Here is a 26,473-nt window from a genome sequence, read left to right as displayed (position 1 = left end):
AGTGTATTTCTTCATTTTTCAGCATTACGCCATCCTTTGTGCTTGACAAGCACGGTGTCTGTGCAATACCCATGATTCGCAAGAAACACAGCGAAACCAACCTACACACTGCAATCGCCAATGTGCTGTCTCTCAGACTACGTGAAGGGTACACCATCAAAGATGTGGCACTCACCAAATGTAAGAGTCTATCCAATCTTTGGAAACATTAATACATGGATTTTTGATTGATGACTTTAATCATATACTGCAAGATTTAGGCCAATGAATATCCTGCATTGATAATAAGTCTGATATATCATTGCATTATGCAAACAATGGATGTTAAATTAAATACATTTTGCATAAATGAACACATATTCCGCGTCAAGAATTAGATACATCACCCTTTGACCTCACCTTTGACCCTGGTTTATTGATGTGTTATTTGTATCCATATTTACCTTAAAGAGACAATATGTTGTGCTTGTGGTGTTCCTGATGTGTAACATGAAGTATTATATCATACCAGTATATTGATGGCACAAATACAGTGATCTGATTGATCGAGATGCAAAAAGAACCGTGGTATATTCATGATATACCATGGCTGGCACACAAATGAGCTCACAGCAAGAGCAAAAGTCCTTTTTTGACATTCCATGCCAGAATTTCAATATATTTCAGCTAAGTTTTTGCCATAAAATTGACTGACAGTGAACACCGAGATTTAATATTTGATTTTCATTTTCTTCCAGCGGAGACACAGTTAGAAGTAAAGTTGGCATTGCCATGGCGACACAATGTCCGGATTGAATATCATGCCTCATCTCCATGGCCAGTTTCCTCTGGAAAGTGAGTTCTTTAGCAGCAAATAGTGTGGTCTGGTAACATTTAGTAGATGTTATCTGCATTTCAAAGCTTATTTGGCCTGCATACAAAAAGTTTATGCGAGTACCTAACAGGGAATATGCACAAAATATGATGATAAAAATCATAAACATGGCAAGCATCAATGTACAACAGGTGAACAGAGCAGAGTTGTATGTGAATACAAGTCTATGGTATGAATAGTCAATACCATCAGTTTACGGAAATTTTCAAGACTAGTGCTGTATGTTCAAAGGCTGTCCGCACAAAATTGCAAATGTTAAGATATTTTGCAGGATAGTGTAATTTTCAAAAACCTCATCCAGAAGTGACAGTCTCTAATAACTTTCAAGAATACGGTTTTGTCAATTCCTGAGACAATGGGCAAAACGACAAAGAGTGATTTGTATACTCAAACCTCACAAGAACACATCTCACAGACTCTAACTTGGATAGACCTTTCTCTAATATCTCCCTTTTTCAATGATATAGACATTTGAGTGATTCTGTGGTTACTTTGGGGATTATAATATTTTTTAGATTAAAGCCTAACTTTGAACTCATAACATTTGTGCATAGTTTAGGTTTTGGTAAATGGGTTCTGGTTGTTATTTTGAATTGTACAACTATTGCAAGATGGATAAGAAAGACGTCTTTTGATCTGTGCATCTGGCTTTTCTCAAGTCTCATTTAGAGACAGACTACTTGACAATTTGCGTTTCCCAATCATCTCACCATCCTCTCCACTCACAGAAGATTTCTAAACTCTTTGTATCCCAAAAAATCTCTTCCCAGACGGAACACTCATGTTGAAGTGACTATAGAAGGAAACTATGAATTCCTTCATGATGTGACGTGTACCATGAAGCAAGCCTTCAAGAGTGTCTACAGAACCATAATGGTCAGGAAATTCTGGCAGACACTTCAAAGGTAATTTGTGTAAACAGAAAGGTTTTTGTTGTCCAGTGTAGAATTTGTATCTGTGGCATTATTTTAGGTATTGCTCACAGCCCTTTCTAAAGTAGAATGTGCCTTGGGGCAGATATTCAGACTCTCAAACTTGTACAGCATTCTTTTGGCCTACCACTTATGTGGCTCATTTTTAGCTCATATTTGGTTTGTATATACCGTAAATACCAAAAAGAGCTTATATGGTGAGTCGGTGGCGTCTGTATGTATGTACCAGTATGTGGGTATGTATGTCAGTCACACGCAAAAGCTCCTATACCGCCAAAGCTACCATCTCAGTATTTGGTGTACAGGTAGATGCAGGGGTTGAGATGTGACGTTGTTCAAATGAACATGTCAGTGTCAAAAATGTGCAAATGAGGTAAGAAAAAGGGAAATCCTGCAAATGTGCAGGAGTGGTGGCATGCCAGTGACTGAAACAGGCTACTCCACTGACCTTGAGTCATTTCCTGTTATTGTTTATGAACTGTTACATATTAACAGACCTGCTCAAACTAAGGACTAACTGTTTCTGCTATGCATGTTGCTAAAGTTGACCTCCAGTACCTAAAGTTTCAGACCTTATTTACTTTTGTCATTCTTGTTTTTCTGGTTTAAATATTTCTTGTTGTTTTTTCTGGTTGTACTGTGCAGAAATCAACGTAGAATTTTCCTGCACTGAACGGATAGAAACAACATTTATTGTTGATCTTCGGTACCCATACTGGTATGTACCAACTTCATCAAATGTGAGCGACACTGTATCATTGCGGTATTTTTAAGCTTCTGTAGTAAATAAAGTTTTTTGTGGGTTAGTTTTGTGAAAATAGCAAATTTTATTTTGCAATCCTGTAACCAGATAGATAATCATTCATAGTGAGGACAATGTTATTTCTGGTTTTACCATGTCTTGTACAAGTTGTACTTGAGAATACCAATAAGAATGTCATGGTCATTGGATGTGTCATGAGAATAAGAAATTTATCAAAATTATTCTCATTTATACACAGTGAAAGTTAGTGTTGAGCAATTGTGCACAATGTCAAGGAAAGAAAATGAAAAATCTTTACTGTATTGTTGTTTCCATTGTCGTTTTTCTGTTACTGTAGTGGTTTACCAATAGAGTTTACTTAACTATTTGAATACAGGTATTTTACAATGACTTTAAAACTATCATGGGATGAAGAAAAAATGCATTCAACTTTTCCACCAATTCATGTTATTTTTCTTTCCACCTTCCTTTCTTCAGTATTTCCCAGACTGATACAATGTTAGTACATCTCATGTCATTTGCTGCGAATCCAGCGTTCTATACTATACCAGATAGCATCAAGAAAGGTGTACCCCTCTTTTACTTGCCACCCAACTCTGGCACTCCAGTACTGGTAGAATATGGAAGTGCAAAGTAAGTAACTTGTTACTTGATCTCATGGTTCTACATACAAAATGTAAAAATTTGTAGCCTTGCACAGAAGTGTGTCGACTTTCAGCCTTTTTCAAGTGAGTCCTTGATACGTGCAGATTTGTCTCTCAGGCTGGTTTTCCACCTCTCAAGGCAGACACAGTGAATACAGGAATCCACTTCCTTTCATCTTAATTTCTACTTCTTTTTTACTACCTGTACTTTCAAATTGTTTTCATCAAAGGATTCAGGTTTCAAGTTTATCACGTTTCTTTCTGACATTGCATAATGTGGCACTGTCTTTGACTCTGTGATTGGACTGTTGGTTTATTTTCACTTTTTGCAACTATCAATACTTCCTGGTAGTCTGTCTGTCGCTGTCTCCATGGAGACTGCTGTTCTGTCTCTGTAGTTTGCCGTCCATCCACTTGCTTCTTCCATAATGTATTGCTTCATGATATTACGGCAAACAAAACTTAATATGGTGGTTTAATGAACTATTTTGATGCACTCTGCAATTTTATTGTCCATTTTCATCACTTAAAAAAAACACATCAATGTCAAATATTTCTTGATTAACATTTTATTATTTTTGTCTGACTTTCTCGCAGAGAGACAGGACTAAGTCAGTTTGCTTCATACTGGAAACCAATAATCTTAATGGATATCAATGTCTGGTATGTATTTTTCTATTTTTGTCATGCGTACATCATGCCTCTCACAATTCAGATAAAAGACCTTCATGGTACAGACTTACATTTTCATTTTGAGATGTGCCAATCAAATGTCTGATTTCAAAAGCCCAGGTATACTCACTGTGCTTTTCCTAATGCTGGATAACATTGACAAATAATTGTGAAATATCAGTACCGTAGTAAAATTTATGGTGACACACAACATTTCTAAAGCATACAAAGATGTATTTCTGTGACTTTTGATCAAATGATAACAGATGACTTTATTGTAATTCATATTTCTGATCCACAGGCAGAAATGGTTACACACACACAGGATTGGACTCATTCTGGTTCATGATATGTAAGTCATTAGATTCCTATTCCTCCAATTTCTGCAAAGTGGGGTTTAAAAGTGTCAGTGATTTAACCATACTTGTTCAATCTTTATGCCAGGCAAACTAAAGGACAAGTTACATGCATGCATTCAACGTTTTAAGTTCATGTATTAAAATGAAACATAATAAGCTTAGATGTCCATTTGTATATCAAATATTGCTATGGCAACTTTCAAACTTGAAACTTTTGAATTGACAGGAAAGCACAGATACGCTTACAATTTTAAAGCTTGTTATCAAACAACTACATATTTTGAAGTGGTTATGTATGAGAATATCATGTGGTTAAGTAGTTTCACTGTTGGCTTCTTTGCCAGATGACGTTGTATAACCACATATCATGGGTTGTCAGTTCTTATATCCTTGTTAAACGTTTTAAATATATTAGGACATTTACAAATAAAGTACTGGCTTATGATAACACTTTACAATGTGGCTGTGTTTGGTTTACAATTGTTGCAATTTATTTTGCACATTGCAGGCCACTACCCAAGAACTTGCATTCGCCTAACTCCAGTGGCAGGTATCACACGATAAGTTGCAGGGTTGCGCTGAGTGAACTGAATTCACTTCTCAGAGAGTGGTCAACCTTTGTACTCATGGAAAATCACTCCTATGTCAAGCTGCTGTTCAGGTAGGAACACTAACATTGCAATGTTGTGTAATGTGTGGAGGGGCTTCTCAAAGCTGTCTGTTAGTGCAGTGTGCAAGTGCCATTTTAGCCTCAGTTAATGACTCACAGATACTGTCTACTACTGGTAACATTCGTCATGACAGTAACCTGTGACTGTCTTCTGCAATCTTCGATTCTTCTTTGCAGCCTTTGAAATAGCACATACACAAGAATTATGTCATAACAAGTGATGTGATGGTTATATTTCAGAATGGTAGTGTCCAGAATGTTCAACAGCTGACATACGTTTATGACAGACGTCTGACAGACGTTTCATAAAAGTGGAATGTATATCTTATGAGTCAGAATATCTCTCTACTAGAAATTGTTAGCATTTCTTTTGTTTTTGTTTGTTACTTATCAAGTATTTTCTTTTCCCATGGTGCATTGCAGTGACAAAGACGGCCCTCCCACATCATTCTACATCCTGAGAGTGACTTCAAAGCCTCCCTGTATGGTGCTCCGCTTTGCCTTCCTGGGAGGGACCCCAGGCTGTGAAAGAAACCAGGTAAGGAATGAACGATGGAAATCCATCCATCAACCATCAGATATTTATTGTAACACAGCTCATTCAGAATCTCTGTCGTGATTTATCAATAGGTTCATGTTTGCTCGCAGCATTTTAGCACTGATGATACATACACAGAGCCAGTTACTGATTAACAGTTTCCAAAACTATCAACCTGTGAATAGTTCAGACAACTGTAGACGACTGAGCTAGTTTGAAAGTGCTGTCTAAGCACACATTCTGGAACACCTGAAAGAAGATGGCTGTGTCGTATGTAACCAAGATGAGTGAAAGCAGAGGAATTTCTTGATTTTTCAGTGAGAGAATTTGAATGTGTCACAAAATACGTTATACTGACCAGTCACATTTAGGTAACTTCATACGGTTGTTCGCGTGAGGGCCCAAGAGTTGCCCAAGACAGTCTGTTTCACAAGACCATTACCTTTGTAGCCAGTCAATATGTGTGTACTGTTCACAGCACTGTTCACAGTGATACCTTGTGTTGCCTAAGCTCAAACTTACTAATCTATGAGTTTCAGCAGTACTTACTCTGAGATGTTTTTCTGTTGGAACTGCTTGATGACAACCACTGTGACAGCATTAGTTTTGAATGTGCTCTGTTTGGTTGGATAGTAACTGCAATCTCAATCACCTGTCAGTTAACAAAGATAAACTTGGCAGGGGAAAATCTAAAAGCTGAAATTTCTATCTCAAAGTCAGAAGAAGAATTATTCGTTGTCCTGGTGCACATGCAAATGAAGACAAGTCTGATAAGAGACAGATGAGAAGTCAGAATACAGGTCTTTGTTGATGTATGTCAGTCACCGGTGGCTGCTTAATGTCAAATCCAAGGTCTGAGGTATTTCTGTCTTTGTCGAGACTCCTTGCTTTGAGATTTATGCGTGCTCATCTGTATTTTTCCTTGCTTGAATTTCCCCAGATTGTATCTGCCATGAAGGAGAAGCTTCTCAAACTGACATTTCCCCAGAGAGCATCACAGCAAGAACAAAAACAGACGCCTTCTGCACAGTCATCAAAGAGACAAGCATCGGTCACGCCGACCCCATCCAAATCTAACCGACCAGCATTACAGAGAAGCATGTCAGAAAAACCATGTATTGTGCTACTGCATAAACCAGTGGAAAAGATTCTGATAAGGTGAGTACCATGCCCTGGTAACCCTTCCACCCCTTTCCTCTGATGCATTGTTCTGCAGATTGGTACTGACTGTAATGCTCAGAAAAAAGGGATGCACCAAATGACATCACAAAATAGTGGAGGCGGGCTGACATGTATTATGATGGGAAGCGTGCATGTATAGCATTCAGAGCAGAAATACATGAGGGTTAGTGCTTTCAGCCAATGTTCCCGTGTACAGGTATATCCACCATATTTAACCCTTTCACCACCATGGTTCAGCCTAACCCTGTTGTTTCAAATAGTGAGTGTAGACCAATATACAAGAAATCAGGAAAACACATTAAAATGAAGGGATGTATGGGTAACAAGGTTGTTCATGTACACATGAACAGAAAAATTGTTATTTTTACATCTAAATGATTTTCTCCCGGTGTTTCATATAACCTTTGACAAATCTATTCAATATTTGATGTTCACAAAATCAACATCAATGTAAGTCATGCAGTCAAGTTTGATGGTCCTGCATTATTGTTTATCATTAAAAAAGTGTCAGCATATAGTGCACAGTGTAAATGCCTGTGGATATGCTCCATTGATTATAAATGCGTTAGTATTTTATTCAAAAGTCAAACAGTAATCTTTCATATGCTTGCATAAATAAATAAATAAATAAATAGATAAATACATATATTTATCAACAAAATTGCGTATCAGATGAAAAATTATAAAAACTGCCTCAATTGAATTATATATGTAAACAAGAGCACATTCCAAATCATTATCTTTGTTGTTATTACTAGATATAACAGAATACCTGCAGACTTCACCACTGTGCACACACAGCAACAATCAGACCAGTCATCGTCCACCCAGCTTGCAACCCCCAGCAAGGGAGGCAACCGAGCAGCCTTGACCATGTTCAACACCTTGTCCAAGTACATGTACCATCAGCGATGGATATGGTCCACCCACTCCGGTAGCTCCATGCAGATCTCCATGCAAGCACTGACCAAGTTACTCCACATACTGACCAAGTAGGTGTCTTGTCATGTTTTGTAGCTTTTGTTACAAGCCCAAAGCCTAGCGAATATTGAATGATGAAATTATCTCTCTTAGTTATGAAATCACGTGTTCGACAAATCACAAAATGAATCATGTTTAATTTTAAAGCATTATTTACTTATAACTTGTATATCGTGTGTAAAGGCGAAAAGAAGCAACAGAGCAACAAAGAGCAAGATAGGTTTTATTCCACCAATAATACAGAGATGCATTATGTTTAAAAACTTTTCTGCCAATGACATTTCCACAAATATCACAAATTTAAGGTCAAAACAACCAACAGGAGTCTGAATGATTATGACATTTCCAAACACAGAAATTCATAGTCAGGCTATTTTTGAGAAGTGAACAGATAATAATGGAATCATATCTGAGTTGTAAAGGGTAGGTTAGATGGCAAGTTTATCAAAAAAATTAACATACTTTTATACCTAAATTCAGGTAGTTGTGAACTATAAAATTTAACAGTTATTGCATTCATGCAATAAATTTCAATGTCTTGTATCAAGTTTTTGTTTTCTAATTTTTCAGAGTTCGCCTTGCAGAAGGATTCAACTTTGCCAACTGCAATTCGGGCATTGTTTCTTTTCTTGCTGAAATTGAAATGAAGGTATGTTGTCTCTGCTAATGTGTTCAAATTAGGTTCAAGTTTCTTTCCTATTATCAGGTCATTTTAGGGTCAATATCTCCAATTCTACTGCGTATCCATTGCAAAACAGGCACTTGTGTTTTTGTAGACCATGTCACACAGAGAGTGTACTGTGCCAGAATTTTGATAGTGACTTTGTGTACTCCTACTAAGACTACATTTTGATACAACTTTCCCTGTGTCAATCAAGTAGATCCATTAGTTCAAAGCTGATACAGTTCATAAATCCTTGTTATCAGAGGGAATTTCTTACGAAAGATTTGCATGGATAAATTGATCAAATACATTTTAATCATGCATTTTGAAAAAGCCATAAGATGTTGAAGTTACCTGTGGCTAACAGAAAAAAATGATATATCTGATGATCTTTAGTGTAGATAAAAAGATAAATTAATGTTCCCTGTTTTTTTCCTCTTTTACAAATGCACAGGATCTGTGGAAATTTAACGTAAGACATTTTGCCACCAACAAAAGGGACATTTTTGGATTATTTGTCTCCCTTTCCATGTTTTAGACTTGTTTTAAGTTCCTCTCATAATGTGTTTTATCAAATGATTTTAAGCAAATTTATTTGTTGTACCCAAGTCTTCATGATTTTCCCATCGATGTTCATGATTTTCCCATCGATGTTACCCCTTATTTTTTCACCATGTTTTATGATATTGTTGACCTGTATTTTGAAGGTGGGAACTGCTTCTCCAATTCTGTCATTTTCCTGTTTGCCATTCGCAATGTTTAATCTTGGACACCATTTTGCAAGCTTTTAGGAAACTCTAAGTCTTGCTCACATGGTTTGGCCACACTTTGAAATACCAACAGCTTGAAGACAGGCTGGCAAAACTTCTTATTCATCCTCACACTACACTGATTTCGATCTCACTCAAATGATATTCAGAAACATAGAATGCAATACGATGAATACATCAATCAGTGCATAATCAACCAAGTGAAAACTATGAAAAGTTTCAGTTTACTCCATTAAAATGTTCATCACAAATAATTTTGCACAGCTGGTTTTGAAATGGTCACAATCAATAAATTTAGGAAACAAAACAGATGACAGAATGATCATATCTTTGAAAGAATTGGAAAGGTTTCCTACTTTCAATGACTTATCAACTGAATGCATGAAATCCCATTTGTTTTCATAGTTGGTTTATTTTTCTTTCACAATTTGGTTACGTTCTCACTTTTTTTCCAAAATTGTTGAATAATTTGTGGAAATAGTTGCATGCAAAACATTCCTTTATTGCTTTACATGTTCACACCTATTCAGTTAACTGTAGAAAATCCCTGCCTACCACTGTAGGTTGGTATGGTCTTGTTGTTTACTGTAGTGTGGTCAGACCAATAACAGGAAAATAGGAGTGTGCAGGTTTCTCTCCCGCTGTTAGTGGTCAAAGACATTTACAAAGAACTCTATACGTATCTTGTATTTGTTAACCTTTGCTGGACAATACAGTGTCCCTTTCCAAGTGATATCCGCAGTCATTCCGTGAATATATCCACAGTCATTCCGTGAATATATCCGCAGTCATTCCATGTTTACAGACAACCAACACTTCAGAATAATACCTTCATTGCTAAACACTTCATCAGGGCAACTTACAAGCAGTTTTCTCCTATGAAGGTTATTTCACAAATTTGCTGCCAGGTTCTGTTATGATAGCAGGAAATCTGCATTACAAAAAAAAGAAAGTTAGAACATGATGTATTTTTATATTTCATACAAATAATTCATTAATAATACTTGGCTTGATGTTGTTTGGGTCCTGTTTCCACAAAGTTTTTGAATTTTTACGAATACTGTACGTTCAATCAAGTTTCCATTCTCGGTCTGCATGGAAAAAGTGCAAACTGTGATGACACTGAAATGTACATCACTATCTTGTGAATTTTAAAACATGACTCTGTCATTGACTGGTGTCATACTTTCCTGCACAGACCACACCCACTGATCTGCAAGTGATTCAAGGCAATGCTGGCAAGGAAGACGTGGAAGCCAGTGAGAAAGTACCCCATGATGAGGAAGAGTACAATTGTGTCGTACAGTATATAATGTTTCCTCCACACCCAACAGCCAAAAGAGAAAGGTAGGTATTGTGTACTATTGCCAGTCAGTCATTGAAAAGGATGTTTTGGTTGATTAATTCAAATGTTTTGCTGACAGTGGCCGTACTCATCCTTCCAGATCACAGGTTTATGATTCTGAAAATACATGTATGTACTGTCCCCCACTTGCCATGAAAACTTATCTTTGGATGAATGCACCCAGGGACAGATCTCAGATTGCAACTGATGCAGTGTGTACCATTTTCAAATCACTTCTTCACAAAAGTCGTTGCATCCCTTGTGAGCATCAACATGTGTAATCTCAGACCTGTGTGGGATCGCTCTGAATCTAGTTGTTTAACAAATCCAGATTACTTCTAAAAGTTTTGGAGGTTTGCTTGTAGATAAGTGACTTTGTAATGTCAACTCAGTCTAAGTTGTACTTTCCGGCACTGGAAGTGTCTCTTTGTGTTCAGAGATGTGTTTTTTCTGGTTCTCACTCATGGTTTAAATCAGCATTTATGCCAGTTTGACCTTTGATCTTTGACCTCTGGCAAAGGATGAGCAAATCCTGGTCAAGACTTCACTGTTTGTTCCTCATGGTACTTATATATCACAGAAAGTGAGTCAGGTATTTAGACCATAATGGATCCCAAATCAATAAAAGGACTTGACATGATATTGAGTTTGAATAATTCTGTAATTCTGTATATACATGTACCTTTTTCTCGTAGTTTCAGTTCTGATGAAGTTGATCTGGAGCCCAACACTGCTGAGGCTGATGGAGAGTTGGAGGTTGTGACGGAGTGTTGGATTGAACCTCAGAGTGGTTTAGTCTTCGATTCACCAGAGGAGAGATCCTACATGGATGGGCTTGGCTACAAGCAAGTTGCCCAGGCTGTAAGTGTTATGCTAATCAGAAAGATTACTCCAATTATCCTGTCTGGCGGGGTCAAGGATACAAGTGACATTTCCGTTTATGTATTTTTCGTAAGAAATCTCATTGATAATTGCTTCATTGCTGAACATTAAGTTGAATGTTGGAGGAGATATCTCTTCCTGTCATTGAATTGGAAACTCAATATCATCATAGTAAAGTTAGCAAAAACACTTGGCCATAACCCTCTCTGTAGACTTGAACATTGCTATTGTCTCGAAGCTGTCAGGACTCTTCTCTGATTGAACTTTTCTTTTTGACCAAAAATTTCGTCCTTGATGTTAACTAATGGAAGCTTAACCTACTAGAATGTCTGATTACCAAGTCTGTATCGTTGCAGAAATATTTTTTAGTCTTACACAGTCAAGAAATGTTAAATTACATGTAACTAGAACTCAACAGTCTGAACAATTTGTTTATCTTGTTCAGGTGTTTCCAATTGATCAGGAAATAATTTCCACAATGTTGACATATGAGTACCTGCGTTTGATGTGCACTCACATGATAGTTGGTTCACCAGTGAGCTGTAATGCCCAGTCATCAGCGGGAAGTATAAAAGACTTGGACCTGGAGTTGTCTGCATGCACAGAACCAACAATACACAAGTTGCCTTTTGATTTTGACGTAACCAAACTTCTACCTAAATGCCAGCAAGTTGAGATGCTGTTCTCAACATTTTCAGAAGGTTTGTGATATGCATTCTGTATTTCTCAATAATCTAAATTAACTGTTGATACTATGTCTGTCAAATTTGTTGTAGTCCTTGATTCACATTTTGTGAAATTTGTGTGATGGTTGAGTAGTTGATTTCATCATTTTCTACCGGTAATGATTGTTAACTGTTATTTTCTTATCAGATGAACCTAAGACGTCAGAAGTTCCAGACAACAGAGACAAGGAGAAGAAAGACGAAACAACTGACAGCGATAATGCAAATGAAATCTTATTTACTCTTCTCCGTGATCTGCTGGATGATCTACATAACAGGGAAGTCACGCTGTCTGACAGGGACTGCCGGCAGTTTGCACAGCTTGTGCTGCAGAGAGACCGGAAAAACAGGAAACCTGTCTTTGAACCTCCTGAGGATGATGAGGTGGAGAATGTGGAAAAACCTCCGCAGATTGATTCCAAGACATCAGTGAACAGTACAAAAGGGTTGCTATTCTCATTGCCAAGTCAGGAGCGAGCTGGAGAGTGGTCGGACTCACAGCAGACAACGAGCTCAGCAAAAGATGCGTCTCAGCGCTCAGAGCAGCTGAAGGCAGCGCTAGGATGCGATTCCAAGGTACCAAGGTGGGTGTGTTATGTGAAAAGTGTGGACAGTTCTGGAAGAATGCAGTTCACATTCATGCCGGCTAGTTACGGAGATCTGAAGAAACTCATGAAGAAAAAAGATTCAAAACATGTGGGAAAAGAATCCAAAACCGATGACAAGCCAGGGGATGGAAACCTCAACAAAGCTACTGAGGAAGGCAGTGAAAAATCTGATCCAGTCAAAAGAGTTGAATCAAAGTCCGAAGGCACACCGGCATCATCTCCAAGGGAAAACAAGCTGGAGGTTCCTGACTTTGAAACACGGCATGTGAGGAAGACTTCTGGAAGCGATAGATCAGGAGAGGTATTACGTCCAAGTTTCAAACGATCTAAGAGCATTGACCCAAATAGACGAACCAGTCAGGGTACCGACTACCAGAGCTGCATTTCTCTTACCTTGCCAATATATGTTTACGACTGTTCCTATAACTCACTGACTAACCAGCTGAGTAGTAAAGACAGTTCAGTGGATTGGGTTCCTGACGATGTCTTCCAGGACTTACGGTTCTATTGCGACATGGACGACTGCAGCAATGGTGATGGAGAGGACAAACAGAAAGAGGGAGAGACAAGCAATCAGAGGGAAAGATGTTTAAGTGGTGGCTCCAGTAGATTTCATGACAGACGACAGTCTAGCGGTCTGGGTTCTCAAAACACACAACTGACAGTTCACTGCAACACTCTGTCCGATGCATTCCATCGCTGCTTTGTGTCTGGTCTGTACAAGAGTCTCTGTACGGATCAGTATGTAGCCTGCAATGATGTCCAGCTTGCCGTGGACAAAGTCTGTGAAGAGTCACTCATTGAGATAGACATCACCAGTTTCCTTGAGTCAGTTTGTGGTCATGTGACAGCCTTCAGTGAAAAGGTAAAATTTGATGTTTATCCATCCACTTTCAGGTCAACGAATTTGAGAACCTGTTCATGTATCATTATGGTGTCCACAGACTTTCATCGTCCGATGACAGGTGATAAACTGGTAGTAATAACACCAATGAGATCAGTATGGTGTGTCAATACAGTTTGTAGACAAAGTCAATATTGCCCTCGTCTCAGGTTAATATCATTGTTGTTGTAGGTCAATATGGAAGAACATGCCATGGAGACATTGCAGAGAACTGCAAGACTTACCAGCAAAGCTGAACAAGATTCTGAAGACAACAAGAGTGTCGCCACAAGGTAGTGAAATTGTAGTCTTGACTCGTCAATTTTACTGCACAGTTTCCTAATAGCTTTATTAAGATGTACAATCAGGTTCTTTGCTACTATAGTGCAGCAGTTACACTTATTGTAATTGCATCATGCGATTATGGCTGCTATTGTGCAGTAGCACTGTGTGTTTTATCAGAGATAAACTATCCTATGTTGCCATATTTGTGTAAAAAAATCAGTAAGGCACAGAATGAGCTACAGCACATGACAGTATATGTTTTGTGTTCATAAATACATGTAAGGCTATACTTACGATCAGTGACAACTCAGACTTTGAGGTTGCTGTCCATACCTGTGAAGTCAAGTTTTGCTGAATTTGAGAATATTTTCCAGGATCAAATTCTGACATTCTTCTTGTATTCGATCACTGATAAAGAAATCCAACCTTATCATTCAGCTCTGTAAAAGCACGACTAGGCTAGGTGGTTTCATCGTAGACAGCTTGCCTCCACCGTCTGTGGTTTCAGATTGTGAGTACATGTATAAAGGTACTCTTTTTCTCAGTGCCCCATTTCTTCACCTTTCAGTGGCGAAGGGGACAGCACATCAGATATGGAACCTGCGGTACTGCCCCAGCCAAGCAAGAAGCCAGTCTGTAGGTTACCGCTGTCGGCTCTCAACAATGCTAGGGGTTCCTGTGAAGCTGAGGAGGGACTGCATACCTTTATCAAGAAGAAATTCAATGAAATCTGGGGAGAGTATTTCAAAGCAGTGCCATCAAGTGAGGACATCTATTACTACATCCCACCGACAAAAGCATCTGATCTGTCTGTATGTATGATTTTTTTCATTCTGTTGTCTTTGTCATGTGGTTAATCAGATAGAGTGAGTCCCCTTTTTCATTTGTTGTCTGCTCAAAGGGTTGCACATCCTTCTCCAAAATAGATAGTTAGAAAATGTGATCTTTGGTAAGCCAATCCTTAGCCATAACATTATTCAGATTTGTTGAAATGATAGTGAAATTTGCATATGTACATTTTGGGGTCAATTTCCCTCACTTATAGTCAAAACATCAAAATCTCTCATGCAATAGCCTTCAAGTTTGGTTATTTTAGGTTTCTAGGGGTGACCTCAGTCAGACTAATTCAAATGACGATGATGTTTGGATAATTACATATTTTTGGCTGAAGACATATTCTTCTGTAATCTGTGGTATATGATAGCAATTACATACTGTCAATAGATTCCCAAGGATGATCCTGTTCCTTGCACTTCCGTCAATCATGTTTGTTTAAAATTGTAAAAGAAATCAAAAGCCCATCTGTTTTCGTCAGGTTCATTTATGACTTTTGAGTGTTTTGTATTGTTTTATTTTTTCCAAGTCATATTATGATATTACTGACAGTTGTAACATCTAAATATCAATATTAACTTGCTTTATAAATTATTGAATATTACTTTATAGCTTTGTCAATACCCGTGACTTTTGTGACGTCATCCCCCAGACTATTACTGATAATGTGTCCACTTATCCAGTATTTTGGCCCCAGATTTATTCTACATCTATAAATTCACTGGCATTGCCAAAACTGTAAAATAACAGTAATAATGTACCCCTCCCGGCTAATAATGGACTCAAATAAACTTTGCACTCCATAATGTACTTAGCTTTGCCTTGTACATTATGTCATGCAAAGTTTGCTTTTATTCATTATTGGCCAGGAGGGCGTACATGCTTGCTTAACCCTTTGAACCCGGCTCGGACAGAAATGTCCGATGATGTCATAGAGTACCAGGGGGTCAGGGTGCAAAGGGTTAACCAAATAGCGTGACAAATAGTGTAACTTTATGCAGCAAAGTCCTCCATAAATCAAAAGTCATGACTGAAGTTTGCCAAAAGAAAATTGTAATAAATGCTGTGCTATTTGCAATCTTATGTGGAATGATTTTGAAATATTTCCACTTTTGTCAGTAGCTTGCTGACTTGATGTTAGTTTTCTCTGGTCATCTGCTACATTGGTAATTTGACTGGTAAGAACATATTAAAATGTACTTTACATAGTATATGACCGTACATCCGCCAGTTTTGGCCAATCAGTGGCAAGCAGCTGTGTTGCAAAGTTACACAGTTTGTTATCAGCTCACCAGTTATGTGCTATAATCTGGAGCATTTTCAGTTGTATTTTTTCATCCAAATTACAGGATGAAGAAGGCGAGAATGATGCAGGAGATGACGCAGTTTTCAATGATGCTGGCTTGGACTCAAGTACATCAGATTTGAATGTTAGAAGTAGACACCCCTCTGACAAAGAATCAGGTAGAAAATGACTTCCACTGCAGTCTTTACTTATGCTCACAAAGAAATTGTGAAGTGAAATTATTTTCACTAATAATAGACCCCACGCTGGATCAGTTGGTTTATTTGCTTTTGTTCCTGCTAAATGAGAACGCACTTTAGGAACAGATCCAAAGGAAACAAGGTTTCACCAAATCATACAAGAAACTGTGTAAAGAGCTAGAAAAAAACAGGGTTCACTTTAAACAAATACTGACAGTTATGTTTATAACCAGAGAAACTGAGAGATGCATAACACAGATTGAGGTCATCAACCTTTTATTAACATTTCACACATTAATATTGTGTTCTCTCTTATTATTCAATATTTTTTTGTCCAAAGATTTGTTTCTCTTACTGGTAGTTTGAAGTGAACACTAGCCATCAAAGCCCATATTATTCATGGCTCTTTGCTTCATGTTGATGTATTCTATGTACTTGCATAATGCATCTTGTATGCCTTGTTTTTACTAAGATACTAATATTTGCTACAGATACTATCCATACTGTACGAAGCATTCCCAGCGACACACAGATTGAATTCCTGAGAGAGGATTCCATCGGCAGATCAGTGGCAGAGCTTCCAAGTGTAGACAAATCAACACCAAGGAGTAGAGACGACGTCACGTCTGAAATGACAAGTGACAGCGAGTTCCAGGATGCTTATGATTCGAGTAATTTGGAAAGTGAACTGGGAAGCTCAATGGAGTCTCTCGCCGGCAGCCAGGATGAGGATATGCTGCCCCTGTTTGTTAGTTTAGTGTGTACGGTCAAAGAGAGTGGCAATGTTGGCAGCTTCTCTGTCAAATCACTACCCACTTGCCTTAGTAAGTTGTCATGTTGAAATATTGTTTGTTTGTTCAAACACAGGGAATTCAAATTTTTTTTCAAATCAGTAGAATGTGTCCGGAAATACTATCAGGTAGGAATACAGGGACAATTTACTCATCAGTGCTTAAAATGTGATGTATAAATAAAGGGACGAATTATGGTGGCTGCTTCCCACTGCAGCAGAGGATGATGATATTATAGTAACACAGCATTCAACTAATAAACCCTTCCACCACCAAATTTTGATAGAACCCAATTGTTTCCAATGGCAACTTTGGTTCTTACAAAGTCCAGCCCTTTTATGTGAGGGAGATGCTGTATTCAACAATTATTCTTCCAAGTTCGTATATCCCCCATCAGATCAAGTTGGTTGAAACCAGTGAAGCACAACATGGTCCTTATGTTGCTTTTAAAGAAAGCTTGAACATTTTAAGGCCCCCAAAGTACAAAAAAGATATTGTAAAGTGATTTCCACTCACTTGACCTACATGTTTTATGACATATATCTTAAAAAGGTAAAAATTCATATCAGGTTTTGTCTCCACAATGTTTTATCTTGATGTAGCAAATGGGGAAGTGATAGGCCTTTCAGGATAAGGGTTAAGGTGAAAGGATTATTTATTAAGTTAAGTTTGAAGAAAGTTATTGTTACATTTTGATACTCATTAGAGAGTGTGCACCAATCGAGAGATTTTAGTCTTTTTTTGTTCTTTCATACATAGGTGATCCAATCAACACGCTAGAAAGCCAAGCCAGTGACATTGACTTGTCCGATCTATCGATCACCCTTGACATCATCTGCCTAACCCTCCCGCCTGACCTAGACAAGACATGTCTTAGACCAACAAGGAGAGAGAGAACCACGTCAACAGGTAGTATGTCATCTCAACCGGGTACGCCACCAGAAAGTGATCTCATGCGTCTGTCCATAATGAGTGAGGCAGCTTCATTGGTAGACTCGGCTGGGTGAGTTTGTGTCAAGCTTGCTACCATATATATAATTTAGAATAAATTTATTTTATAAAGTATGGGGAAAAAAAAGACAAAAACTTGCTATAACTCTAGCCTTCTTATGCTGTTCATCATGTGCTTCTGTCATTTGCTGGTTTCTATAGTCTGTGCAATTCATGTACTTGGACGATCACCTTGTGTACATTAATAATTGTGTAGTAGCCCAGCATTGGTTCACAGTTCCTTTGTTGACAATATTAAGTAACAGTGTAAAAATTTTATATTTTTTTCTTTGACTATGATTTTCAAAGAATTACAACAACGAACAAAATTGTGCAAGTCTGCTATCTTTTTGATTGCCATACTTGGTTCATGTTTACACATTCAAGAAATGCCCAACTGCCATACAACAACAAACAAATTACAGACGCAGCCAAATTCTTATTCCTGTCACTCTACATTACAGTGGTTTTGTAAGTGACTCAATGAAGGTGGACCCGATGAGCACGCTGTCATCAGTGCAGAAGGAAGTTGTCGCAAAAGCTAAAGAACAGGTACAAAGAGGCAATGTGTAATGTCTTCACATCAATGCCAACAATTTTATTAGTAAATTGCCTTGAGTTGAAAATCCAAGACATTGTTTCACTTCAAGGCATTTCTGATTTCATATCCAGATTGACTACTCCGGTGATAGAATAAGTAAAATTCACATTTTATTTTTCTGTCAACTTGCAACTTCTAAAAGGCCAAGGCCAATTATGATATGTTAGGATTGAAAATTCCTTGGAATCACTTCACACAGATTTGGACAGATAGTGATTACTGATTTGAAAGTTTGTATAGTCTTTTCCTAAATTTTATATCAGAAAACTTTTTATCCAGTTGTCTAAACACTCATCAGAAGTGACCTCATTCAGACGAAATGTACTTTTATAAGACTGATGTGCTGCGAGAAAACGCTTCTTTGCAGCACAAGTTACAATATGACTTCAAACTCTAACTCTGGGTGTAAAAAATTCCAGTATCAAAATGACAATTATGACTCTCTTTGTACCCAGATAAAATGGCTATTGGAAGATGAAATAGCATCAGCAAAGCGTCTCATGTCACCCATCAACGCTGCCACCCTGGAGATGGTGTGTAACCACGTGGAGAGATCCAAAGACAAAAGAACCTGCAAAGCTGAAGTTTCTCCTCTTCAGTTTGTCTTTGGTGCAGAACAGAGTCTAGGAAAATTCACAGAGGTAACAAAATTCATATTTCTGCTAACACAAAGCTGCCTACTTGCCTCTCAGAAAGATAAACCATGAAAGAAAATTGACAAGATGGCATACCCGAAAGGACTCTGGGCCCATAGGAGCTTGACCCAATGAACTGTACCATAAACTTTCTGATCTTTTTTCCACCTGTGACCTATAGATAGTAGTTTATTCCCTAAATTGTCTTTTAATCAATTTATCAATGTAAAGAACTGTTCTAGCATTGTTCATAGTAATATGGTTGGACTAGCTTAAAGAACTGTGACATTGTTCTTATAATGCTTTAACGCATCTTGCAGCATGGGACAGGGGTTCTGTTCAAGCAGTGTTTTCAAGAAATCAGGTTCTGGGGTAGGTCTAGTCATCCTGCTGGAAATTCTGTGATTTTCAACCTCAATTTATTAATTTTATCTCGCAGGAGTATGAAAAAATGAAAATAACAGGGTATAGCCTCAAGAAGGAAGACGCTTTCTACTATCTTGTCAGGGACAAAAGTCTGGCCACAGCCAAAGCCCTGGAGCAGGCAGTCACAGCCTACAGCAGAGAGAATCTGCTGAGTCATTGCTCTGGTCTTGACCAGAGCCAGAGTTCAAATGATCAGAGATCACCGAGGGTCAAGAAATTTGAAGTGGGTTCAGACAGAGGAAGCGTCAGTGATGACGAGTGTAGGACAGGAGAGAAAGAGACCGGAGAGGGAGGAAAATTGGAGGGTGGAAATGATCAAGGAGAGAGGAATGTAGGTGAGAGGTCAGATGGAATGGATCTCAGGAGAGGGTCTGCTCAGTCCGCAGGGAGTCAAGGAGACGATGAGAGGAGGGATGCAGAGGATAAGGAAGATTGGCCAGATGAGGAAAAAGTTGAAGTAAGCCTAAAACAGGATGGGAAACAAGGTGATGACAACAGTAGTGGAAGCTCCATACAGGTACTCTCAGAGGAGCACGGAGGAGAGTCAGGGCAGACTCAGAGTCAGGATCAGACTCAGAAGGAGGGAGATGAAGTTATGGAAGGCAGTGAAGAGCATCAGATTAGTGGCATAACAGAGTCAGCTATCAGCCGCCATGGAAGTTTCATCGTGTTAGAGAGGACCAGCGGAACAGACGCTCAAGAGCATGGCGACGAGGACAAGAAGATAATCGCTACGGTTACTGCTGAAATTGCAGAGGATGCAGTCGTTGCCCTGGGAGACCAGCACAAACCAGATGAAGATGAAACTGAAGAAGAAAAAAGAGAGCTGAAGGTGGAAGAATCAGTAGGAGATGAACAAAAAGATTTGCCTTGTGACGCTAAGGAAGCAGCAGCAGATGAAAATACAAAGACAGATGTTGTCACAGAAGGTGAAAGGTCAACTGATGCAGAGTCAAACCAGTACATGACTGCCGAAGGTGAAAGGTCATCTGAGGAAGAGGAGGCTGAGGCGGATCCAACAACGGGAGTTGAAGTGCCAGCCAACATAGAGACAAAAAGGGAAAGTGCAGTTGAACAATCAAATGATTCACAAGCAAGAAGGGATTCGACAGATCCTGAACAAATGCAGATTGGCTCACCTGATGTAGAGAGGTCTGCCAAGGAAAGTCTTGAACTGAATGATAACAATGAAGAAACAGAGAAATCTGACAGACACATTGACAGCAAAGTAGAAGACAAAGGCACAGTGCATCAGCAGCATGCTAAAGATGAGCCCAGCATCACAGTTCCAGTGTCTGAGGCAGTGCCAATACCTGCATCAGCAATACCAGCTCATGTACAACAGAGTGTCATTGTGCGTGAAACGCCGCCATCAGAGGGAGCTGGTCCCATGTCCCCGTCTATGACATCTACCGTGTCGTCTGATACAGGCACCCCTGCTACAGAGGCCACAGGGTCTGACATCACGGCGCCTCTCTCAGCTGGTAGTAAGCACCACAGGCAAGCCAGTGTTTTCTCTACTGTTTCCAGTGGCTTTACCAGTGTCAATGCCAGCAGAGTCAGTCTTGCTGATGAAGAAGAAGGTATGTTGTAGAATTTAGCATGTGACAGGTACATTTTTAGCTCATATTTGGTATTTATATAAATACCAAAAACGAGCTTATATGGCGAGTCGGTGGCATCTGTATGTCTGTATGTATGTATGTATGTGCGGATGTATGTCCGTCACACGCAAAAGCTCCCAAACCACCGCACCTACCATCACAGTATTTGGTGTACAGGTAGACCCGGGGGTTGAGATGTGACGTTGTTCAAATGAACGTGTCAGTATCAAAACTATGCAAATGAGGTAAGAAAAAGGGGAAATCCTACAAATGTGCGGGACAGGTGGCATTAACTGAAACAGCCCACACATCTGAGTTGGAGATTCTGTAATCTCTAACCTATTTGTATGCAGTGTACATATTATGTTTAGGAGTGATGGCAGTGACTGTTACAGGCTACTCCACTGACCTTGAGTCATTTCCTGTCATTGTTCATGAATTGATACATATTGGCAGGCCTGCTGAAACCATGAAGGACTGTGTTGAAACATTCCTCTGCTAAGCCTGTTCCTAAAGTTGACCTCCAGTACCTAAAGTTTCAGACCTTATTTACTATTGTCATTCTTGTTTTTCTGGTTTAAACATTTCTTGATGGACCAATTCATATGAGCACACTGTACTTGACGGTATTTTGTCAGAATGCAATCAAACCTATGCATTCTGTCAGACAAGTCAAAGTAGTCATTCTGTCATATAGAAGCAGAGTCAAGCACAGGCTACTACTAAGGTGACCCTTCACCAATGACCAATAATGAATTTTGAATATGACGTCTGGCTTCTTTTCTTTGTATCACTTGTCACATGGTTTGAGAGGGTGTTTGACTCCCTCACTGCATAATTGCAATGGGGTATCTGTACAGGTATATCTCAGTATGAATTACATTTGTGTGTTTCATGATATAATAATGCATGTATGCTCAACTTAGCTACCAGACAAGTTATAATCTCAGGCAGGTATTGAAGTTGTCAGCTTTACATTTTGTATGTTTAAGCTTGATTATGCAGTGTAATATTTTGCTTCAAAATATAAGTGGTTTGATGCATGATTTTCTCAGATCAGGCAACATCTTGACAATGTATCTATAAGCTTACTGATTAGTAAGTGTGCAGAGAATGTTTGTGTTAGCTCGCCAACGGTATATTTTGCATAATATACATGACACATCTATCACTACACAGGTTATGAAGGAGGTGCCAGTGACAGTGATATGGATGGTCCTATGATGTCACTGACAGACATTGACAGATTCAAATCACTGATGCCTGATTTCTGGTTGATAATGAAGATACACGAGGACAAAGTGGATGTTAATTTTCATACCAGGTAAAGAAGTCTTCAGATAGATGTTGATGTGCCATTGGGAGATTGAGTGAACTACAGTAGTCATATTTGGCACCTGAACTCTGACCTTTGAGATATGAATCCTCATTTATATATATTCAGTAGAATTCAATTGCAACACTAAATCCGTACTGTTCTACTCCTGAACATTGGTTTAAAAGTGTTCTGTAGAAATGAAGGAATTAAAGCAAAGTACAGTGATAGAAGGCTAAAGATGGCAATTAACAAAGTGTTAATTTCAATGACTGCATTGAGACATACAACAATCACCTTTGCTTTATAAGCCTGTTCTTTATGATCAATAAGTCTGATATGAGACTAGGGTGGTTACAGACGGTGATGTTGTCATGATCTGTCATGTGAATGAACCCCTGTGTAGTCTGGAATTTTCACACTTTGTGGAAATAAATGCTTTGCAATTACAATAAGTTGTTGGAAATTTATCTTAAAAATTAATTGTGTAAATTATAAATAAGGAGAAGAATTTGCTGCATATGACATATTTTGACATATAAGGTTTCTACATATAGTTGAGATCAAGATGCAAATTTCTGCATATTATTAAGTCTGAAAGCAAAAGCCACCCCATCCTGAACTACTGTGAACATGTCTATGTGAAGTGTGGCCAAAATATAAGGATCACATATTCCATACTTAGTATGACCTCCACAATGCAGTATCTTTCCCAACTGCTGAACATAGTCACACATAAAGTTTAGTTGATAACCAATACTAAAAAAAACCCAGAAAATGATTTAGCTCTTTGAAAATTGATATCAGTGCCAATTTTCATTTCTTTTCCTCCTTTGTGAACTTACTTCTGAATTTAACAGAGACGTCGGTGACGTTGACAACTTGGACACACAGGAAGGCTTGTACAACAGAGTAAGAGATGCTATCAGGAGTACATGCAGGACTGTCAACCAGGTATTCAATCAGAAAATTATATTGTAGTCTGTATAGGTTGACTGTGAGAAGTATTGGCATAAACGTTATCACATTTTATCCATAGTGTTCTGTTCACTGGCACCAAACAGCCAGTGAAAACATTTTCATGGAATAGCTACTCCGATTGGCCACTCATGCGACATCTACGTGACCCTACATCCTGGTACTTTTGGCAGTACATGGCACTCATTTCCGACATTTTGATACAAGATCATATTATGACTGGACAAGCTTCATGCTCCATGCAATACTTCATCTTTATATGGACTGCTGAATCAAATTCTGCTGAGTGATGGATTCATACGAAACAAAATGCCAGGATGTAAGGTCATGTTAGGTCATGAAAATATCCCTTTTAGTCCGTGTTGTAAGATGGTCTTTACTTGTGCTGTATCCTCAGTTATCGGTCCCGTTTGCTTTCATACTTAGACCCCAGGTGTCTTTCTGTAACAAAAGGACTTCTTTAACTTAATTTGGAAAGAGCAAAGAAATTGTTTTCTTTCCGGCTATAAAACAAACCTACCGACAAGGCTGAGTCATAGTTCTCACTGTTGCTCCTCTCGTTTTTGCCCATCTGACTTTTCAATTTCCTTCTCGTTGACAATTGTTGGACCAATGGTATACATGAATCTGTTCACCCCAAGGCCCTATGAACAGGTCCACAAACACCATTGATAACCATAATCATACAGGTTCAAGGATTAACTTGGGCACTAGAGTGGATAGCCCTTACACAGAATAATCTACATCTGAATGACATTTCTTTTATTGTTTCTGTGACAGATGATGTTACTCAATGATCTCCATGACACCAGGATGTGTAATGTCTTGCTGGTTGCTGAGAGCGACGAAGATGCGTGGAAACAAGATGAGCCAGGCCTTCCAAGGGTTAAGTCAGATCTTGATGGTGAGAATCGTGAGGATGTTTTGGAAAAGCTGGAGATGATATTGCCTTTGAAAATCCTCTGTCATCTTATCTTGCCGTATATTCTGCAAATTTTGGCACCACGGTGTTTCAGCAAGCACCACAGGGTGCCAATGCTGTTGTTAGAGTTTCTGTCATTGTATGTGTCTGAGCTAGATGTGTTTGATTTAAAAATGTATGTTGGTTAGTTTATACTCAGATTGGTGTGAGTGCTATTGGTATGAGTTCCTCACAGATCCTAAGATATTTTTAGGGAACACTATAGTATCAAAAATTTTCAGTTTTCCTGGTTAATATCCTGTAACATGCATTGGAGCTCCTCTGAAAGATACAGAACAGCGCCCTCAGTAGTCTATATGTATTTTTCATGGGTCTGTAGCTATTTTCTTCTTCTGACAAGTAAACTCAGCTATGGGTAACAGGAAAAGGTGCTATCAGTTCAAATACTTACATGTCAATATATCTGTAAACATAGCGGTGAAAATGTTGATAATTAAATTGGACAGCAAAAGTGAACATTGGTGTAAAATATTTGGTTGCAAAGTATTGTCCAAACATGGACATGTCATGCAAAATAAAAGTGTACAATACTTCACATCAGACCAGGTTTTAATGAGCTGCATGTCTTTCTTTGCAGAGTTCACTATGGATATTTACCAACAGAAACAAGACTATCTGGCTGCAACCATGGAATTCAAGCCAGGACACTTTGCCTGTGAGTGTGTCTGGACGACACATATAGCTGTCCATCCCAGGCTAAAAACTGGACCGGGCAGAATGGGTACTTCCAGGGGTAAGAATGCTCATCATTAGCAGTGTGTAATTCATTGCATTGAGTGTATTTCAACATTATGTTCTTTTGCAGTTTCCATGATTTTTCAAAAAAATGCTAACTTGCACCTCCACACAATTTATGACAATTGGTAATATTTATGACCACTAAAAATCCTTGCATCCTCAATATTTTTGTTTGAATGAGCCCACAGTATGATTGACAAAGTTAGAGTAGCCAGAACACCCACAAACAGAGCTGTTGTCGCTTACTACTGAGAAACAGTCCCATGGTTCAAAATGCAAATAGTGAATATCATACACCACTCAAAACACCATAAAAGTATCAAGGACATTTCTCTGTTATGAAAGTGTCCTATTCCATGAACATGATTTTGATCTGTCTTTGTAGGCATGTATGTACTCCTGCAAACAGAGGCAGAATTCATTCTCAGAGACAGTGGCCTATACTAGTCTTGCATTTCAGGAACTGTAACAATTTTCTCAGCTGAGCAGACATACTAAATCATTTAATTATGTGTTAGAGGAGATTTGTACACAACTGTTTGCATATTGCAGTGTTGATAAAAATTTAACTTTCTCTGTACAATAGTCCTCCACATTAGCTAAAATATGTAGATAGTGTTTCCATACAAGTTCTTATTACAAATGAATTCATTCATGAGTTGTCTTTTCTAGGCATCCAATCCGTCAAGGCAGTGTTGAATAAATTTGCTGTGAGTAATCGGAAGAACATGTTTGTATACAAAGAGAGATCAACTGGCAATGTGTTCTATCTCAGGTATGTCACTGATAAGGATTTTTGTAACTTATGCTGTAGTGGAACAACAAGCTGTATACTTTCTCTGTCTGTCTTACAGTTTGCAGTTTGCTATGACAGACAAAATTGTGGTAGTATGTACCTCGAAATTGAAAAACGTAAACTTCTTCTGAAACTTTCGTTACACCAAAACACTATTCTAAATGTGTGAGAGTCCAAATATCAGTCCCTGAGGTGCAATCTTCCTTAAATTGACAGTATGCTCAATTTTTGATGAACTTAAAGATCAAATTATCTTTAACAAGTTCCACTTGAGTTGTTAAGTCATCTAGTCCATGTTCATCAACAATGCTGAATGTTGACTTAAGCTGTCAGTAATAGCATTAATCTTGAATTTCTCATATCCACAAAGGAGACTTTTAACAAATCCAACTCAATATAAAAAATATTAACTGTGTACAGCAATTAGTAACAACAATCAACACGGTATAAAAGTATAAGCTAATCAGCAGTATAACGTTGGCCTCTTGTTGTTGTGTTTTCATGTAGAAACAACCAACCCT

At 38.4% G+C, this 26,473-nt stretch overlaps 1 protein-coding gene across 16 annotated transcripts in view; it reads left to right on the top strand.

Annotated features, from left to right (window-relative positions):
- LOC139139192 (KICSTOR complex protein SZT2-like) overlaps nucleotides 1-26,473 on the top strand; it is an 88,515-nt gene that overhangs the window by 22,128 nt on the left and 39,914 nt on the right. For 14 of the 16 annotated variants that reach the window (XM_070708015.1, XM_070708014.1, XM_070708012.1 and 11 more), the window contains 29 exons: nucleotides 23-180; nucleotides 738-834; nucleotides 1,645-1,779; nucleotides 3,047-3,202; nucleotides 3,811-3,876; nucleotides 4,187-4,237; nucleotides 4,753-4,905; nucleotides 5,338-5,452; nucleotides 6,393-6,610; nucleotides 7,393-7,626; nucleotides 8,186-8,264; nucleotides 8,734-8,751; nucleotides 10,248-10,396; nucleotides 11,090-11,255; nucleotides 11,722-11,977; nucleotides 12,150-13,474; nucleotides 13,685-13,785; nucleotides 14,346-14,589; nucleotides 15,961-16,075; nucleotides 16,588-16,920; nucleotides 17,647-17,890; nucleotides 18,342-18,429; nucleotides 18,934-19,119; nucleotides 19,553-21,122; nucleotides 22,323-22,467; nucleotides 23,319-23,412; nucleotides 24,217-24,340; nucleotides 24,996-25,151; nucleotides 25,829-25,931. In XM_070708015.1, the coding sequence (XP_070564116.1) occupies nucleotides 23-180; nucleotides 738-834; nucleotides 1,645-1,779; nucleotides 3,047-3,202; nucleotides 3,811-3,876; nucleotides 4,187-4,237; nucleotides 4,753-4,905; nucleotides 5,338-5,452; nucleotides 6,393-6,610; nucleotides 7,393-7,626; nucleotides 8,186-8,264; nucleotides 8,734-8,751; nucleotides 10,248-10,396; nucleotides 11,090-11,255; nucleotides 11,722-11,977; nucleotides 12,150-13,474; nucleotides 13,685-13,785; nucleotides 14,346-14,589; nucleotides 15,961-16,075; nucleotides 16,588-16,920; nucleotides 17,647-17,890; nucleotides 18,342-18,429; nucleotides 18,934-19,119; nucleotides 19,553-21,122; nucleotides 22,323-22,467; nucleotides 23,319-23,412; nucleotides 24,217-24,340; nucleotides 24,996-25,151; nucleotides 25,829-25,931 (6,879 nt within the window). The remainder of the gene's footprint in view (nucleotides 1-22; nucleotides 181-737; nucleotides 835-1,644; nucleotides 1,780-3,046; nucleotides 3,203-3,810; nucleotides 3,877-4,186; nucleotides 4,238-4,752; nucleotides 4,906-5,337; nucleotides 5,453-6,392; nucleotides 6,611-7,392; nucleotides 7,627-8,185; nucleotides 8,265-8,733; nucleotides 8,752-10,247; nucleotides 10,397-11,089; nucleotides 11,256-11,721; nucleotides 11,978-12,149; nucleotides 13,475-13,684; nucleotides 13,786-14,345; nucleotides 14,590-15,960; nucleotides 16,076-16,587; nucleotides 16,921-17,646; nucleotides 17,891-18,341; nucleotides 18,430-18,933; nucleotides 19,120-19,552; nucleotides 21,123-22,322; nucleotides 22,468-23,318; nucleotides 23,413-24,216; nucleotides 24,341-24,995; nucleotides 25,152-25,828; nucleotides 25,932-26,473) is intronic. The other 2 variants (XM_070708001.1, XM_070708005.1) reach the window with 1 other exon arrangement.

This window comes from Ptychodera flava, chromosome 8 (assembly GCF_041260155.1).
Source record: "Ptychodera flava strain L36383 chromosome 8, AS_Pfla_20210202, whole genome shotgun sequence".
Lineage (NCBI taxonomy): Eukaryota > Metazoa > Hemichordata > Enteropneusta > Ptychoderidae > Ptychodera > Ptychodera flava.
This window is presented reverse-complemented; position numbering and strand designations above follow the sequence as displayed.